The sequence below is a fragment of the Strix aluco genome, chromosome 27, assembly GCF_031877795.1.
Source record: "Strix aluco isolate bStrAlu1 chromosome 27, bStrAlu1.hap1, whole genome shotgun sequence".
Taxonomy (NCBI): Eukaryota; Metazoa; Chordata; class Aves; order Strigiformes; family Strigidae; genus Strix; species Strix aluco.
The window spans coordinates 1,532,608-1,549,161 of NC_133957.1; the positions used below are offsets into that span (position 1 = coordinate 1,532,608).

Here is a 16,554-nt window from a genome sequence, read left to right on the forward strand (position 1 = left end):
GGTCGCAGGTGCAGGAGCCAGGACGGGGCGGGGGGGTGGTGGTGGTGTACGGTTTTATTAATTGCTCGTTAGCGGCGGCACTTCGTTTCACATGCGTGTGGGGGTGAGCGCGAAGAGGGCAGGGGGGGCTCTGCCAGCGGTGACCGGGGTGGGGACACGACGCGTTACCGCGGGGTAGAAAAGTACAAACACAGACGGGCTGGGAGCGGGGCCACGGCCGGGCAGCGCAGCCGGAGCCGGGAGGCCGGAGCGGGAGGAGGCCGGAGCTGGAAGATGCTCTGGGCACGCTGCCGGGATGCCAGAGGATGCTCGAGGCTCACCGGGATGCCGGAGGATGCTTGAGGCTTGCTGGCACACCAGAGGATGCTCGAGGCTCACCAGGATGCCAGAAGATGCTTGAAGCACACCAGGATGCCGGAGATGCCGGAGGATGCTCAAGGCTCACCGGGATGCTGGAGGATGCTTGAAGCACACTGGGATGCCGGAGATACCAGAGGATGCTCGAGGCTCACTGGGATGCCGGAGGATGCTCAAGACTTGCTGGAATGCCAGAGGATACTCAAGGCTCATCAGGATACCGGAGGATGCTCGAGGCACACCGGGATGCCAGAGGATCTCAAAGCACACCAGGATGCTGGAGATGCCGGAGGATGCTCGAGGCTCACCACGATGCCAGAGGATACTCAAGGCTCACCGGAATACCAGAAGATGCTCGAGGCTTGCTGGCACACCAGAGGATTCTCGAGGCTCACTGGGATGCCAGAGGATGCTCGAAGCTCACCAGGATGCTGGGGATCCCAGAGGATGCTCAAGGCTCACCAGGATGCCAGAAGATGCTTGAAGCACACCGGGATGCCGGAGATACCGGAGGATGCTCGAGGCTCACTGGGATGCCAGAGGATGCTCAAGACTTGCCAGAATGCCAGAGGATGCTCAAGGCTCATCAGGATACTGGAGGATGCTCGAAGCTCACCGGGATGCCGGAGGATGCTCGAGGCTCACCGGGATGCCGGAGGATGCTCGAGGCACAGCAGGGACGGAGGGAGCAGGGGGGGAGCGGGGCCGTGCTGGAGCCAGCGATGCTGGGAGCGCATCAGAGCCAGGAGGTGCTGGAGGCCCCCCAGGACCGGGGGATGTTGGAGGGACCCTGGAGCTGGGCGGGGCGGGGCTGGAGACCCTCCCCCCAAGACCAGGGGTGTGTTGGAGGGACCCTGGAGCTGGGGGATGCTGGAGCCAGGGCCCAATCCTGCCCTCTCACTGTGCCCCAGCCCCAGCTCCCAGCGCTGCTCCGGCCCTTCACGCGCCGCCCCCCCCAGCACCCTCGCTGCCCCCCCCAGCTCCCAGCCTGGCCCACAGCGTGTGGGGCAGGACCCCACAGGGAACCTCCGAGGTGCCCTTGGGGCCAGCGGACCCCAGGAAGAGGCCCACTGAGGACGTGTCCCCAGCCCGGGGTGACACAGAGCCACAAATCCCAGGACAGGGATGGCGCAGGGGGACATTAGGGGCCATCCCTCACGGTGTCACCGGCCAGAGCCAGCAGGCACAGAGGGGATGGTGGTGGCCCTCAGGGTGCCAGCGTAGCCGACGTGGCTCCTCCATCCCTCTGCTGTCCCCGGTGCCACCATCATCGTCCCCAGCGCCCCCTGCAAGCACCCGGCTCCCTCCCACAGGGCGAGAAGCAGCTTTTTTAAAAAGCCATAAGGACAAAACCCGGCGGGGGGGGCCGGGCTGGCGTGGCAGTGAGAGGGTCGGCGTCACCATCACCCGTGGCCCGAAGCCACGTGGCTCGGTGGCCAGTTTGGCACAGGCAGCCGGGGCTGCGGGGCTGCTCCTGGCGCGGAGGTTGGCACCGATCCGTGCGCGGCCCCGGGCGGCTCCTTCCCTGCAAATGGTGCTGAACTCGATGGCGTCGAAGACTTTAGGCGAGACGGCGTCACCCCGGCCGACGAGGATCTGCCATTGGGGTGGGGGGACAGTCACGGCGATGCCACCAAGCCCCCGCTACCCCCCGCCAGTTTGAACACACCACCCCCGGCCCCCCCAGCACCCACCTCGCTCCTCCCGGGGTTATTCCACGTCCCCGTTCTGCCTGTGCCGGCTGGGGACCGCGGGCGGCTGCTCCTCGCAGGGCGACAGCTCCTCGATGGACGCCTGGTTGGTGATACCTGCGGCGGGACGCGGGGCTGGGGGGGCCACTCCAGCCACCCCGGGGCCAGGACCCCCCTAACTCATCCCCCCAACGCGGGAGTCACCCACCCTACAAGCCACCCTGTGCTTGGGCCACCTCCCCCCTGACCCAGGCACAGACTTGGCCTCAGCGCGGTGCTGGGGTGGTCCCGGTCGCCCCCGCGGTGGCCGTGGTGGCCATGGTGGCCGTCACCTACCGCTGGCCGCCCGCTCCTTCCACTTCTGCTTGTTCTCCTGGATGTACTTGGCCCAGGTGGAGCGGAACCCGGCCAGGTCGGCTTTGATGTCCCCCAGCTCCAGGTGCTCGTCCAGGGATGGCTGCCGCCACTGCGAGCTGCGGGGACAGGGACGCTGGGAGCGGGGCAGAGCACCCACCGCCACCCCCCCAGCTCCCAGAGACAGGGACGCTGGGAGCGGGGCAGAGCACCCACCGCCACCCCCCAGCTCCCAGAAGAAGCGGGTGCCCCCCCTACCCCCTCCCCCGTGGGGAAGGGGAAACTGAGGCCTACCTGGGCTGCTGGCTGCTGGCCACTGGGTTGCCCTTGGCCTTGGTGCCGTCCTCGGCGAGGGGCAGCACCATCTTCTCGGCCACATCGGTCAGCACCGAGAAGGTGGGTTCCACGATGAAGTCGATGAAACCTGCAGCGGGGAGGGGACACGGCGTCGATGAGGGACACGGTGGCGGGGGCCGGTGGCTGGGGACAGGATCAGGGACCCACCACCACTCACCGATCTGGGACTGGGCCACCAGCGTGGAGGTGCGGTCGCAGAGGGGCGAGAAGGGCAGCCCCAGCTCAGCCTCCTTGTCCCCCTGGTAAGGTAAGGGAGACGTGTCCCCAAAGGGTTGTCCCCACATCCCACCGCGTGTCCCCCCGCCCCCCCGCAGGTCCTACCTGCCTGAAGAACTCCTCCATCAGGGCTTTGGTCCAGCGGCTGTGCACCGCCCACTGCTTGGTGGGGTGGCTGATGTCGGCCGCGTGCAGCAGCAGCGACAGCACCTTGGATTTATCGATCCTGGGGAAGGAGGAAACCCCAGCGCTGAGGTTTGTCCCCAAAAATCACGTGTGTCCCCTCCCTGCCCCGGGTGGGTGCCCGCGCTCACCTCTCCAGCTGCTGCAGGGACGTTTTCATGGATTTCACCTGCTGGAAGTGGCAGGACATGTCGGTGGCCAGGACCATCTCGATCACCAGCGCCCGCAGCTCCCTGCGCCCCGGGGACAGGGGAGAGTGGGGAAGGGGGGGGGGGAAATGCCATCAGGGCCCTGTGTCCCCGCCGGGGACAACCCCGGGGACAGGGACGGGGACCTTACACAAACTCGTCCTTGGTGAGGTTGACGAAAATGTTCATCTCGTCGTCCTGCATCATGCGGAACACGGCGCTGATGTGGTGGTTCTCCAGCACCGAGCGGTCGTTGTAGAGGATGGCACAGTCCGACCTGGGGACAGAGGGGACAGTGGGGACCCCGGCATGGCAGGGGGCAGCCTGAGCTCCCCTGGGGAGAGCGATGTCCCCAGGGTGTCAGAACATCTGTGCCCTGGCTATATCAGTGGCAATGGGTGTCCCCAGGGTGCCAGGACATCTGTATCGGTGGCAATGGGTGTCCCCAGGGTGTCCCCAAGGTGCCAGCACATCTGTGTTCCAGCCATATCAGTGGCACTGGGTGTCCCCAAGGTGCCAGCACATCTGTATCAGTGGCACTGGGTGTCCCCAGGGTGCCAGGACATCTGTACCCTGGCTGTATTGATGGCCCTGGGTGTCCCCAGGGGGCCAGCACATCTGTATGCCAGCCATAGGTGACCCCAGGTCTCCTGGGTGTCCCCAAGGTGCCAGCACGTCTGTATCGGTGGCACTGGGTGTCCCCAGGGTGCCAGGACACCTGTACCCTGGCCATATCGGTGGCACTGGGTGTCCCCAGGGTGCCAGCACATCTGTATCCCAGCCATATCAGTGGCACTGGGTATCCCCAGGGTGTCCCCAGGGTGCCACTCCGTCCTTTCCAAGTCCCACAGTGTCCCCACATGTCCCCATAACAAGTCCCCAGCCCTGCCTCCTCTGCCGTGCCACCTGTGCCGTGCCACCTGCACCATGCCACGTCACCCACACCATGCCATGTCACCCACACCGTGCCATGCCACCCATGCCATGTCACCCATACCATGCCGTGACACTGTGCCATGCTGTGTCACCTGTGCCATGCCATGCTGTGCCACCCACGCCATGCTGTGCCGCGCCACCGTGCTGTGCCGTGCCACCGTGCTGTGCCATGCCGTGTCACCCGTGCCACCCCCCCTCACTTGGTCTGGATGTGGAAGCTGTTGGTGGTGCCCGTGTGCTCGTAGTCGTGGATGGCGGCGGCGAAGACGATGGCCAGGACCTCGATCTCCGTCAGGTAGTGCTGGGGGGACGCGGGCGTCAGGGGACCGGGGACAGGCACCGGGTGCTCCAGTGCCACCCCGCGAAGGGGTGTGGGGTCCTCCGCGCGCGTGTGCTTGCACGGCCGCGTGTGACTTGTGACTCCACGCGTGCAGGCCCGGTGCGGCCACGTCCGTGACACGCCACCAGCGCTTGTGACCATTGTGACACCCGTGCGGGCATGACAAGGCACACGAATGTGCCAGGTGTCACCTGTGTGTCCCCCCGCAAAGCCGGGGGTCACCCTGTACCCCCCATCACCCTGGTGACAGCGCAGTTGCCAGGCGGCACCGGCGTCTCCGTGGCAACAAGCATCACCTGGACCAGCTGGACCAGCACTGGGTGCCCCGGCCACAGCCCGGACCCCCCGTGGGGCCCCCCCCCCGCCCCGTACCAACATGCCGGTGCGGAGCAAGAAGCAGTGGACGGTCTGGGTGACGTCGGCGGCGTGGACCTGGTTGTGGTAGGGGTTCCGGTACTTTCCGTAGCCGGCCTCCAGCGCGTCCAGCAGCGTCGTCAGGAAGACGGCGGGAATCTGCGCCACGGGCACAGGGACGCGCTCGCGTGTGCAAAGCCACCAGCAAAGCTCAGAACCCAGCCCCGGGGGGGGCACCCATGGGTGGGCAGGGGGGGTGTGGGCGCACCTTGAAGCGGCTGTTGAGGTTGTGTCGGGTGAAGAGCTCGAAGACGATGGTCCTCAGGGAGTGATCGTCCGTCACCCGGTTCAGCGCGAAGACGTCGAAGCACCACAGGTCGAGGCTCTGGGGGGAGGGGGGGTGGCATTAGCCCAGCGCCGGGGCGAGCCCAGTGGCCAGTGGCACCCAGCCACACCCAGGGGAGCCCGGTGATGCCAGGGGTGCCCCCTCCCACACCCCCCGGTACCTTCAGGCAGTTCAGGACGGAGGTGGAGTAGCTGGGCCCCACGGCCGTGTACGTCCGGCGAAACATCCTGCAAGGGGCGGGGGGGGGGGAGTCAGGGCTGATGTGGGTGCTGGGGGACGGAGCTGGGTGCTTGGGGACAGACTTCGGGTGCCAGGGGACAAACCCTGGGGGCAGGAGACAGACCTGGGTGCTCAGGGACTCAACTGGGTGCTGGGGGACAGACCCTGGTACATGGGGACCCAGGTGGGTCATAGGGACAGTCCAGGTGCTTGAGGACCCACCTGGGTGCTGGGGACAGCCCCTGGGTGCTTGGGGACCCACCTGGGTGCTCAGGGACCCACCTTGGGTGTTTGAGGACCCACCTGGGTGCTTGGGCACCACCCCTGGGTGCTCAGGGACCCTCTTGGGTGTTTGGAGACCACCCCTGGGTGCTTGGGGACCCACTTGGGTGCTTGGGAACCCATCCAGATGCTTGGGGACCACCCCTGGGTGCTCAGGGACCCACTTGGGTGTTTGGGGACCCATCTGGGTGCTCAGAGACCACCCCTGGGTGCTGGGAACAGCCCCTGGGTGCTCGGGGACCCATCTGGGTGTTTGGGGACCATCCCTGGGTGCTCAGGGATCCTCTTGGGTGTTTGGGGACCCATCTGGGTGCTTGGGGACCACCCCTGGGTGCTGGGAACAGCCCCTGGGTGCTCGGGGACCCTCTTTTGGGTGTTTGGGGACCCATCTGGGTGCTCAGGGACCACCCCTGGGTGCTCAGGCACCCACCTGGGTGCTGGGCACAGCCCCTGGGTGCCACGGAACAGGCAGGGACCTCACTCCCACCCCCCACCTCCCTCCCAGCCACCAGCCACGTCCCCCCCTCCCCTCTTCTTCCCTCACCGCCCCTCCCTCACCCCACCCACCCAGGGGTGCCCCCCCCACCCCCCAGCACCCACCTCTCCACGAAGATGCCGGCCTGGACGGCGTGAACGATGCTGCGGAACTTGGGCTTCTCCTCCGCTCGCCGCCCCTTGGCTCGCGCCTGCTGGGTGAAGGTGGCCGCCAGCCAGTCCCGCACCTCGGAGGGCACGGCCGCGTCCGAGCCCATCTCCCGCAGCTCATCCTCCGTGTCCAGCATCTGCCTGCGGGGCGGGGGGGGGGGGGGGGGGGCACAATGACATCGGGGTGGCCACCGTGGCCCGTGGCCCGCTGGCCCCCGTGGCTCCTGCCCGCACCTCGTCTCATCGATGTAGACGGCTTCGAGCAGCGAGGCCGCGTACTCCAGGTTCCGCTTCAGCTCCTCCACGTTCACCTCCCCCGTCTCCAGCTGCTTCACCAGGTACCGCAGCCTGGGGGGGGGGGCAGTGGGTGAGGGTGGCCCTGAGGGTGGGTGACACCCCCACACCCCCCCCCCACACACACACACGCTCTGACACGCGTGGGCAGCACCTGGGGGTATGGGGAGGGGGGCACCCAGCACCCAGAGCTGCCCCCAAAGCACCCAGAGCTCATCCTGCACCCAGAGCTCATCCTGCACCCAGAGATCATCCTGCACCCGGTACCCAGCACCCAGAGCTGCCCCCAAAGCACCCAGAGCTCATCCTGCACCCAGAGCTCATCCTGCACCCAGAGATCATCCTGCACCCGGTACCCAGCACCCAGAGCTGCCCCCACAGCACCCAGAGCTCATCCTGCACCCAGAGCTCATCCTGCACCCAGCACCCAGCACCCAGAGCTGCCCCCAAAGCACCCAGAGCTCATCCTGCACCCAGAGCTCATCCTGCACCTGGTACCCAGCACCCAGAGCTGCCCCCAAAGCACCCAGAGCTCATCCTGCACCCAGAGCTCATCCTGCACCCAGCACCCAGCACCCAGAGATGCCCCCAAAGCACCCAGAGCTCATCCTGCAACCAGAGCTCATCCTGCACCCGGTACCCAGCACCCAGAGCTGCCCCCAAAGCACCCAGAGCTCATCCTGCACCCAGAGTTCATCCTGCACCCGGTACCCAGCACCCAAAGATGCCCCCAAAGCACCCAGAGCTCATCCTGCACCCAGAGCTCATCCTGCACCCGGTACCCAGCACCCTGCACAGCATCCAGAGATCGTCCTGCACCCAGAGCACATCCTGCACCCAGCACCCTGCACCCAGAGCTCATCCTGCACCCAGTGCCCAGCACCCTGCACAGCATCCAGAGATCACCCTGCACCCAGAGCACATCCTGCACCCAGTACTCAGCACCCAGAGCACATCCTGCACCCAGCACCCACAACATGTGTGCACATGTGTGTGTCTGCCTGAAGAGACGTGCAAGGTGTGTGCAAACGGGAGTGAACACACACACACACACACACACACACACGTGTGCACACACAGACACGCGCTTGTCCAACCCTGCACACACACATGTGCACACACACTCGCTGCAGCTACACACACACCACACGCACCCCCCGCGAACACCCCCCCAGCACACACACACACGTGTGCACACACGTGCACCCCTTTCCACACACACACACCCCCCCGACACACACACACGTGTGCAGGGAGCTACGCTCTCCCCCCCCACCCCCAACCAGCCCCCCCGGGCAAGCCCTTCCCCGTCTGACACACGCCTGAACACGCGTGTGCCCGCAGCCGGCGGCCCCCGGCCATCTGTCTGTGTGTCCGTGTGTCTGTCCGGGGCGGGGGGGTGCGGAGGCGTCGGGGGGGGGGGGGGGCGATGGTTGGGGGGGGGGGGGGGGGAACCCCATCTGCTGCCGCCCGGGGAAGCGCCGCCCCCGCTGCCGTGTCTCCCGCTGCAGCCGCCTCGCTCGCAACCCGGCTGGCGCGGCCCCCCCGGGATGGGGGACGGGGGGACACGGAGGGGGGGACACGGGGGGGGGGACACAGGGGAGGTGCCAGCCCCCCTCTCGGTGGGACACTGGTCCCTGTCCTGGGCTGGGTCAGCCCTCTGGGCACCCTGGTCCCTCCCAGAGGCCTCGCTGGCACGGCCACCAGCACCCACTGGGTCCCACTGGCACCCACTGGTCCCCATCGCTGCCACCAGCACCCAACAGGTCCCCATCGGCACCCACTGGTCCCCATCCCTGCCACCAGCACCCACTGGGTCCCCACTGGCACCCACTGGTCCCCATCCCTGCCACCAGCACCCACTGGGTCCCTACTGGTCCCCATCGCTGCACCAGCACCCAACAGGTCCCCACTGGCACCCACTGGTCCCCATCGCTGCCACCAGCACCCAACAGGTCCCCATCGGCACCCACTGGTCCCCATCCCTGCCACCAGCACCCACTGGGTCCCCACTGGCACCCACTGGTCCCCATCCCTGCCACCAGCACCCACTGGGTCCCTACTGGTCCCCATCGCTGCCACCAGCACCCAACAGGTCCCCACTGGCACCCACTGGTCCCCATCGCTGCCACCAGCACCCAACAGGTCCCCATCGGCACCCACTGGTCCCCATCCCTGCCACCAGCACCCACTGGGTCCCCACTGGCACCCACTGGTCCCCATCGCTGCCACCAGCACCCAACAGGTCCCCATCAGCACACACTGGTCCCCATCCCTGCCACCCGCACCCACTGAGTCCCCACTGGTCCCCATTGCTGCCACCAGCATCCAACTGGTCCCCACTGGCACCCACTGCTGCCATCAGCACCCACTGGGTCCCCCCAGCCGGTGGCACCTGTCCCTGCTGCCAGCCCAGCCTGGGGCATGGGTGGCACCTCAGGGTGACGCTGACAGGCGGCGGTGGGACACACACACACACACAGTGACAGTCCCATGGGACAGGGACAGGTGGCCCCAGGGCAGAGGCCAGCCCGAGCCGACCCCTGTCCCCAGCACTGTCACCCCGTGTCCCCACCATGGGGGTGGCACATGGCCTGGCCTGTTCCCACCAACTCTGTCCCTTGGGGAAACCGAGGCACAGCGCAAGCGGGGGGCCTGGGGGGGACACTGGGGCCACGGGGTCCCCCCACGCTGGGGACTTGGGGACCCGCAGGTCACTAGAGGGGACACCGTGTCCCCGTCCCCCGGCGTTGGGGACAGCCACCAAACCCCAGGGGAAGGCCGTGACCGGCGGTGACCCCGGAGGTGCTGGTGCTTGTCCCCAACCCTGGGGACAGTCCCCAGGAGGGGACACGGCACCGTGACCCCGGGAGGGACCGACACCCGCGCTGGGAGCGTGGGGCCAGCGGGGCCGTGGGACACACGAGGGGACCGGCCACCGTGTCCCCATGGCCGGGTGACACCGGGGTGCTGGCGGGCTGGGGAGGGCTGGGGGGGGGGGGCAGCAGGATCTTCCTCCCCCTGATAATTGCAATTTGGTTTAATTAGCGGCCGCCGCCCCACGCTGGGGGACTCGCGCCCCGAAAGTGTCCCCAGGTCCCCCGCGGTGTCCCCCCACGGTGTCCCACTGCAGTGTCCCCCTGCGGTGTCCCCCTGCGGTGTCCCCCCCGCGCTCCCCCCCGGCCCCGCTCAGCCCCTAACGACCTCCCAGGCCTCGTTAGCGCCGTCCCGGCCTGGCCACACGCTGCGCACAACGCGTGTGCACTTGGGCGGGCGGTGGAGGCCCAGGGGGGCTGTTACACACGTGTGTGCGTGTCTGCACATGTGTGTGCGCGTGCACACGTGTGTGTCTGCACGCGTGTGTGTGCATCTGCAGGCGTGTGTGCATGTCTACACGTGTGTGCATGCGTGTGCAAGCTCCCTAGTGTGTGTCTGCACATGTGTGTGCACATCTACATGCGTGTGTGTGTGTGCAAGCTCCCACATGTGCGTGTGCATGTGTGGAGGCGTGTGTGTGTCTGCACACATGTATGTGCACATACACATGTGTGCATGTGCAAGCTCCCACGTGTGTCTGTGCATGTCTGCACGCATATATGTGCACATCTACATGCGTGTGTGTGCGTGTGCAAGCTCCCACGTGCATCTGTGCATGTCTGCAGGCGTGTGTGCACGTGTGCAAGCTCCCACATGTGTATGCATGTCTACATGTGTGTGTGCATGTGCAAGCTCCCACACGTGTCTGTGCGTGTCTGCAGGTGTGTGTGTGTGCAAGCTCCCACACATGTGTGTGTACATCTACACATGTGTGTGTGCATGTGCAAGCTCCCACGTGTGTGTGTGCATGTCTGCAGGCGTGTGTGCACATGTGAAAGCTCCCACACGTGTGTGTGTACATCTACATATGTGTGTGCACATGTGAAAGCTCCCACACGTGTGTGTGCATGTCTGCATGCATGTATAGGCACATCTACACGCGTGTGTGTGCATGTGCAAGCTCCCATGTGTGTCTGTGCGTGTCTGCAGGCGTGTGCGCATGTGTGTAAGCTCCCACACGCGTGTGTGCACGTCTACATGTGTGTGTGTCTGCAGGCGTGTGTGTGCAAGCTCCCACACGTGGCTGTTCACAAGCACGTGCCAGGGCGCTCACACACATACGCACATGCCCGCACACGCGTGTCCCGGCACACGCCCGCGCCTCACCCCGGCTCCACGAGCTGGGGGCCCCCCGCGTCCCCCCGGCCGAGGTGACGGTGACAAACTGCAGCGAGCGCCCGCGGGGGGCCGGGGGGGGGGGGGGACCAGACGTCACGTTCGACGCCAGCGCGAAGCTCCCGCCGGGGCTGCGGGCGAACGTGACCTTGGGGAAGGTGGCTGTCACCTTCCCCGCACCCGCTGACCCCCCCCTTCCCTGGGGACACCCACCCCTGGGGGACACCCCCCCCCTCATCCCTTGGGGGTCCCCTGTGTCACTCTCCCATCACGGCGGGTGCTGGGACCCCCCAGCTGGAGCCTGGGGACAAGGGACGGCTGCGTCACGCTGCCAGGCGGGTGCCACCCGCGCCCACGGTCCCCAGGGGCTGCCTGTCACCACCCACGGCGCCCCCCCCCCCCGCTGTGTCCCAGGGCCTCCCGTGGGGCGCTGCTGGCACCCCACAGCCCCCCCCCGCTTCGCCTCGGGTGGCACCAGTGTCCCCAAAGGCCACCCTGCGCCCAGGGACGGCCTTGGGGTGCAGCCAGCACTGGGGACACCCCCCCCCAGGACACCCTGTGTGCACCCATGGGTGCTGTTGCTCCTCCAGCTCCTTCCCCTCATCCTGGTGACCCCCCCGGGGACCTGCCATCGCTCCCCAACACTTGGGGGGGCTGGGGGGGGGGGTCCCACACCCCAGGGACATGTCACTGCTCTCACACCCCCCCCCCACCCCAAGTTGGGGTCCCCTGGGTGCTGGCGGGGGGGGGGGGGGGCACAGTCACGCAGTCAAGGACCCCCCCACCCCCCCCTGCTGCGGGGGCGGCCACCAGCGATTTCGGGGAGGGGGGAGGCAGGTGGGGGCGTGGAGGGGGGGGGGGGAGCGGGAGCGCAGCGCAGCCCACGCGCTCGCACGGTGCACGTGTGTGCACACGCGCTCCCTGCACGCTCACACGTGTGCACGCACACGCGTGTGCGCACCCCCAGCACCGTGCGGCGCAGCCGCTTGCACGCTCGGCCCTCGCACACGCGCACCCCAAGAGCTCGGGCACCGACGTGTCACGTCCCGGCCTCGTGTGAAACACGCTGGGGGCCGGTGAGCGTGCAACACGAGCGTGTGGCTCCCGTCCTCGTCCCCGTGTGCGTGCGTGTGTGTCCCCCCCCACCCACCCACCCACGTGCACCCCTGCACGAGCGTGCCCTTCGCCGGCCGCCACGTGCGGGTGGGCCCCGTGCACGTGTGCCCCTTGCACGCCCACGCGCGTCGCACGAGGACTCGTGCGAGCGCACGTGCGAGCCCACGCGTGAGCACGCAGGTGAGGGGGTGGCACCCCTGGGGCCACCAAAAGCCCCCCCCCCCCCAACACACCCCCTCGCACCCCTGGGAGTGGGGTGGCACCCTGGGGGTGTCAGAGGGTGACACCCCTCCCCGGGGCTGCACCCGCTCTGTCCCCGTCCCCCCCCCCCCAAGAGTTGGGGGCACCCCCCAGTGCCAGCCAGAGCGAGGAGGGGGGGCCCCCACCCAGCACCCCCAGAGCTGCCCCATCAGCCCCACTGGGGCTTATGGGTGCCCCCACCCAAAGGGGGTGCAGGAGGGGTGCAGAGGGTGATGGGGGGGGGAGAACATGGGTGGGATGGGGGGGTGCCTGGGGGGTCCCGGGGGGGCCGAGGGCTCTGGGGGACCCTGGGAGCAGATGAAGATCCCAAGGGGTCCTGCCTGGAGCGGGGGGGGGAACGACACAGGGTGGGGAACACCGGGGGGGGGCTTAGAAGGGGGGGGGGGGTGTCAGGGGGTTTGGTGGGCTCGGGGGTGCTGATTTGGGGGTCCCGGTTGAGGGTCTTAGTTGGGGGGGGGGGAGGTCCCACTTTGGGAGGGGAGGTGCCAGTTTGGGGGTCCCGCTTTGGGGATCCTGATTGGGGGGGGCAGGTTCTGCTTTGGGGGGTCCCGACTTGGGGGGGGGGGGGGGGGAAGGTCCCGCTTTGGGGGTCCCGGTTTGGGAGGGCAGGAGGGTCCCACTTTGGGGGTCCTGCTTTGGGGGGGGGGGGGGGGGCAGGTCCTGCTTTGAGGGTCCCGCTTTGGGGGGTGGTCCCGGTTTGGGGGTCCCGGTTTTGGGGGGGGAAGTCCCGGTTTGGGGGTCCCGGTCTGGGGGGGGAAGTCCCGGTTTGGGGGTCCCGGTTTTTGAGGGGGAGGTCCCGGTTGGGGGGTCCCGTTTTGGAGGTCCCGGTTTTTGGGGGGGGGAGGTCCCGGTTTGGGGGTCCCGGTTTTTGAGGGGGAGGTCCCTGTTTGGGGAGGGGGGAAGTCCCGGTTTGGGGGTCCCGATTTTTGGGGGGGGGGGTCCCGGTTGGAGGTCCCTGTTTGGGGGGGGAAGTCCCAGTTTGGGGGTCCCGATCTGGGGGGGGTCCCGGTTTGGGGGTCCCTGTTTGGGGAAGGGGGAAGTCCCGGTTTGGGGGTCCCGATTTTTGGGGAGGGGGGGTCCCAGTTTCCAGGTCCCTGTTTGGGGGGGGGGGGGGAAGTCCCGGTTTGGGGGTCCCGGTTTTGGGGGGGGGGTCCCGGTTTGGAGGTCCCTGTTTGGGGGGGGGAAGTCCCGATTTGGGGGTCCCGATCTGGGGGGGGTCCCGGTTTGGGGGTCCCGGTTTTTGAGGGGGAGGTCCCGGTTGGGGGGTCCCGTTTTGGAGGTCCCGGTTTTTGGGGGGGGAGGTCCCGGTTTGGGGGTCCCGATTTTTGGGGGGGGGGTGTCCCGGTTTGCAGGTCCCTGTTTGGGGGGGGGGGGGGGGGGGTGGGGGGGTGGGGGAAGTCCCGTTGGGGGTCCCGGTCTGGGGGAGGTGGGGGTCCCGGTTGGGGAGGGGGGCGGTCCCGCTTTGGGGGGGGGGGTTGTTCTGCTTTTGGGGGCCGGGGGGGGTCACTCACAGCGCCCGGAGCTTGACCCAGATCTTCTTGCCGGGGGGGGCACTTGGTCTCCAGCGGGGACGGGCACCCGCCGGCCGGGTCCAGCGCGTCGCGCTCGGGCTCCAGCCCCGGGAGGCTCCGCGGCGGCTCCATGGCCCCTGCGGCGGCGGGGACGCGCCCTCAGCCCCCCGCCACCGGTCCCGGGGCCCGGCGGGCCGAGCAGCCGCCGGTAGCGCCCCGCAAGCCCCGGCAGCGGCCTCCCCCCCCCCCCTCCCAAACCCACCCCCCCCCCTCCCCGCTTCCCTCCCTTCCCCTCCGCCGCCCGGTACCCGGCGGCTGCGCAGGCAGCACCGGCCCGGGCGGCGGAGCTAAGATGGCATCCCGGGCACCGGGGGGGGGGGTACCGGGATGGGGAGCACCGGCGGGGCGCGGGGAGGTGGGGGGGGGTAGGACCGGGGATGCTGCGCGCTCCTACCCGGGGATGCTCGGCCGGGAGCGCCGGTACCGCCGTGCTCCGGTGCTGCCGTGTCCCGGTTTCCTCCCCCCCCCGCCCGCCCCGGTTCTCCACCGCCGCTACCCCGCTCCGCTCTGCCGCCGCCGACCGGGGCTCGCCGCAACTTTCCCCGAGCCGGCACCGGCGGGAGGGGCGGGGAGGGGCGGGGGGAGCCGGGGGCGGGGGACGGCAACCGGGGCCGCCCAGCCCCGCCGCCCCGCTCAGCACCGGCCCGGGAAGGGGAGGGGGGGGGAGAGCCACGGGACCCCCACGGGGCGATGTGGGGGGGCGGGGGAGCCCCGGGACCCGTCATGGGGCTGGGGGGGGGGGAGCAGGTGCCCCAGGACCCCCGTGGGGCGTCCCCAGGGGCTATAGGGGTTGTACCCCAGCACCCCTACGGGGGGTCCCCAGGACCCCTATGGAGCTAAAGGGGGCCCCCAGGGTCCCTACGGGGGGTGTCAGGTGCCCCAGGACCCTGATGGGGGGGTCCCCAGGGTCCCTATTGGGGTGTAGGGGTTGTACCCCAGCACCCCATGGGGGGGGTCCCCAGGACCCTTATGGAGCTATAGGGGTTGTACCCCAGCACCCCTACGGGGGGTCCCCAGGGTCCCTATGGGGGGGCAGGTGCCCCAGGACCCCCACGGGGTTACGGGGGGTGTCACTGGGTTTGGCAGCCCAGGAAGGGGCCAGGTACGACCCCCCCCGAGGTAGCCAAAGGGCTCTGCCCCGAGCAGCGAGTTGGGGCAGGGGGCACCGTGACCCCCACCTCCCCCAGCCCCCCCCCCGCCAGCCCCGCGCCCTGCTGAGACCTGTCCCGTTCGTCACACACGTCACCGCGGCCGGTGACCGTCCCCTCCTACCAGCCGCGGGGCAGTGGCAGCCCCCGACTTATTGTAGGACCTACCCAAACCCAGGGGGGGGCTGCTGGGCCTCTCACCTATTAGGCCATTGCCCCCCCGGGTTGGAGGGGTGCAGGGGGGGGTTTGGAAGCAGCCTGAGCTCGAGGGGACCCCGTCCCGTGGACCTGTAGCCACCCCATCCCTGCCCCACGGCCCCCACACCCCCTGCCCCACACACAGTTTGCCCCCCCACCCTGTGCCCCCCCCATCCCGTCCGTGTCCCACTGGAAACCTCAGGGTGCAATGACCGGTGCTGAGGGCCCCAGGGGGGCTACAGGCACCTATTGGGGGGGGGGGGGAGAATATTGGGGTGCCAGAGCCTCAGGTGGGTCCCGGCAAGCCGGGGGGGGCACAGCAGCACCCGCGCTGCCTCCCTCGGCATGTGCCGAGCCGCAGCCCCCGGGGAATATTAATAAGCCCTTATGTAACGCCGTAGGTGTGCGCAGCACCCACCGCCGCGGCACCGGGGGGCCAGGTGGGGCCCCCCCACACACCTCTGGGCACCATCCCCGAGCCCCCCACCTTGTCCCATTGTCCCCAGTGGCTCAGCCAGGTCCCTGCCTGGCAAGGCCACGGCACCTCCCGGCCTTTGCTGGCTAGCACCCATGGGTGCTACCTGGGGAGGCACCCGGTTAGTCTCCAAAAGAGGGGGCTGGGGACACTCCCATGGGGGTTCCCCGCTTTTGTGGGGTGCTCTGTGGGTGCAGGGGGCACCCATGGGCCCCCCACCCTCATGCTGGGGTCAGCAGGGTGGGCTGCCAGCCCCAGCACCTGACGTGGGGGTCTCCCATACCCCACTGGGGACATTTTGAGGTCCCCAAACTTTTTTTTTTTTTTTTTTTTTGAGGGGGGAGGATCTGAGTTGGGACTTGAATAAATTGGGGACCCCACTGTGGGGGAGCAGCCCGAAGCGGGGGGCGCGGGGGGCGGCGAGCGTGGGCAGGGATGCGCGCGAGACAAAGGCGCGCTGCCGCGGGGAGCCTCGGCAGCTCGTTACCACTTAATATCGTGATTGATGAGCGCGAAAATAGATTTTTGCAGCAATCTGGAATAATCAGCAGGTTCTGGGCGTTAATTCGGGGGAGTTCAGCCCCCCGGGAGCGCAACCGGAGGGGGGGCAGCGGGGGAGTCCAGCTCGCTCCAGAGTGATTTTTGTTTTTACCCCCCTCCGGATGAATTAATAAAGCAATTAGCGTCGGACGAGGCGGCCGCACGCTCCGGCTCGGCCACGCGATCGCTGCGGTTCGGGTTGGCAGCCGAGGCCGCACGTTCGGCCTCCCCCCGGGTCCCGGTACCACCGGGGCCAGCTGAGGGGACGCTA

The 16,554-nt window shown here is 68.5% G+C and overlaps 1 protein-coding gene across 1 annotated transcript; it reads right to left on the reverse strand.

Annotated features, from left to right (window-relative positions):
* Window positions 1-36: 36 nt before the first annotated feature.
* On the reverse strand, window positions 37-14,091 carry PDE1B (phosphodiesterase 1B). Its single transcript, XM_074807656.1, is given in 16 exon segments — window positions 37-1,953; window positions 2,052-2,165; window positions 2,385-2,521; window positions 2,697-2,826; window positions 2,917-2,998; window positions 3,081-3,201; window positions 3,290-3,391; window positions 3,498-3,623; window positions 4,483-4,583; window positions 4,995-5,135; window positions 5,245-5,361; window positions 5,483-5,549; window positions 6,424-6,609; window positions 6,703-6,816; window positions 13,863-13,903; window positions 13,905-14,091. Coding segments are annotated over 15 exon segments (1,653 nt in total). The 5' UTR covers window positions 13,995-14,091; the 3' UTR covers window positions 37-1,953; window positions 2,052-2,067.
* Between the last annotated feature and the right edge of the window lie 2,463 nt (window positions 14,092-16,554).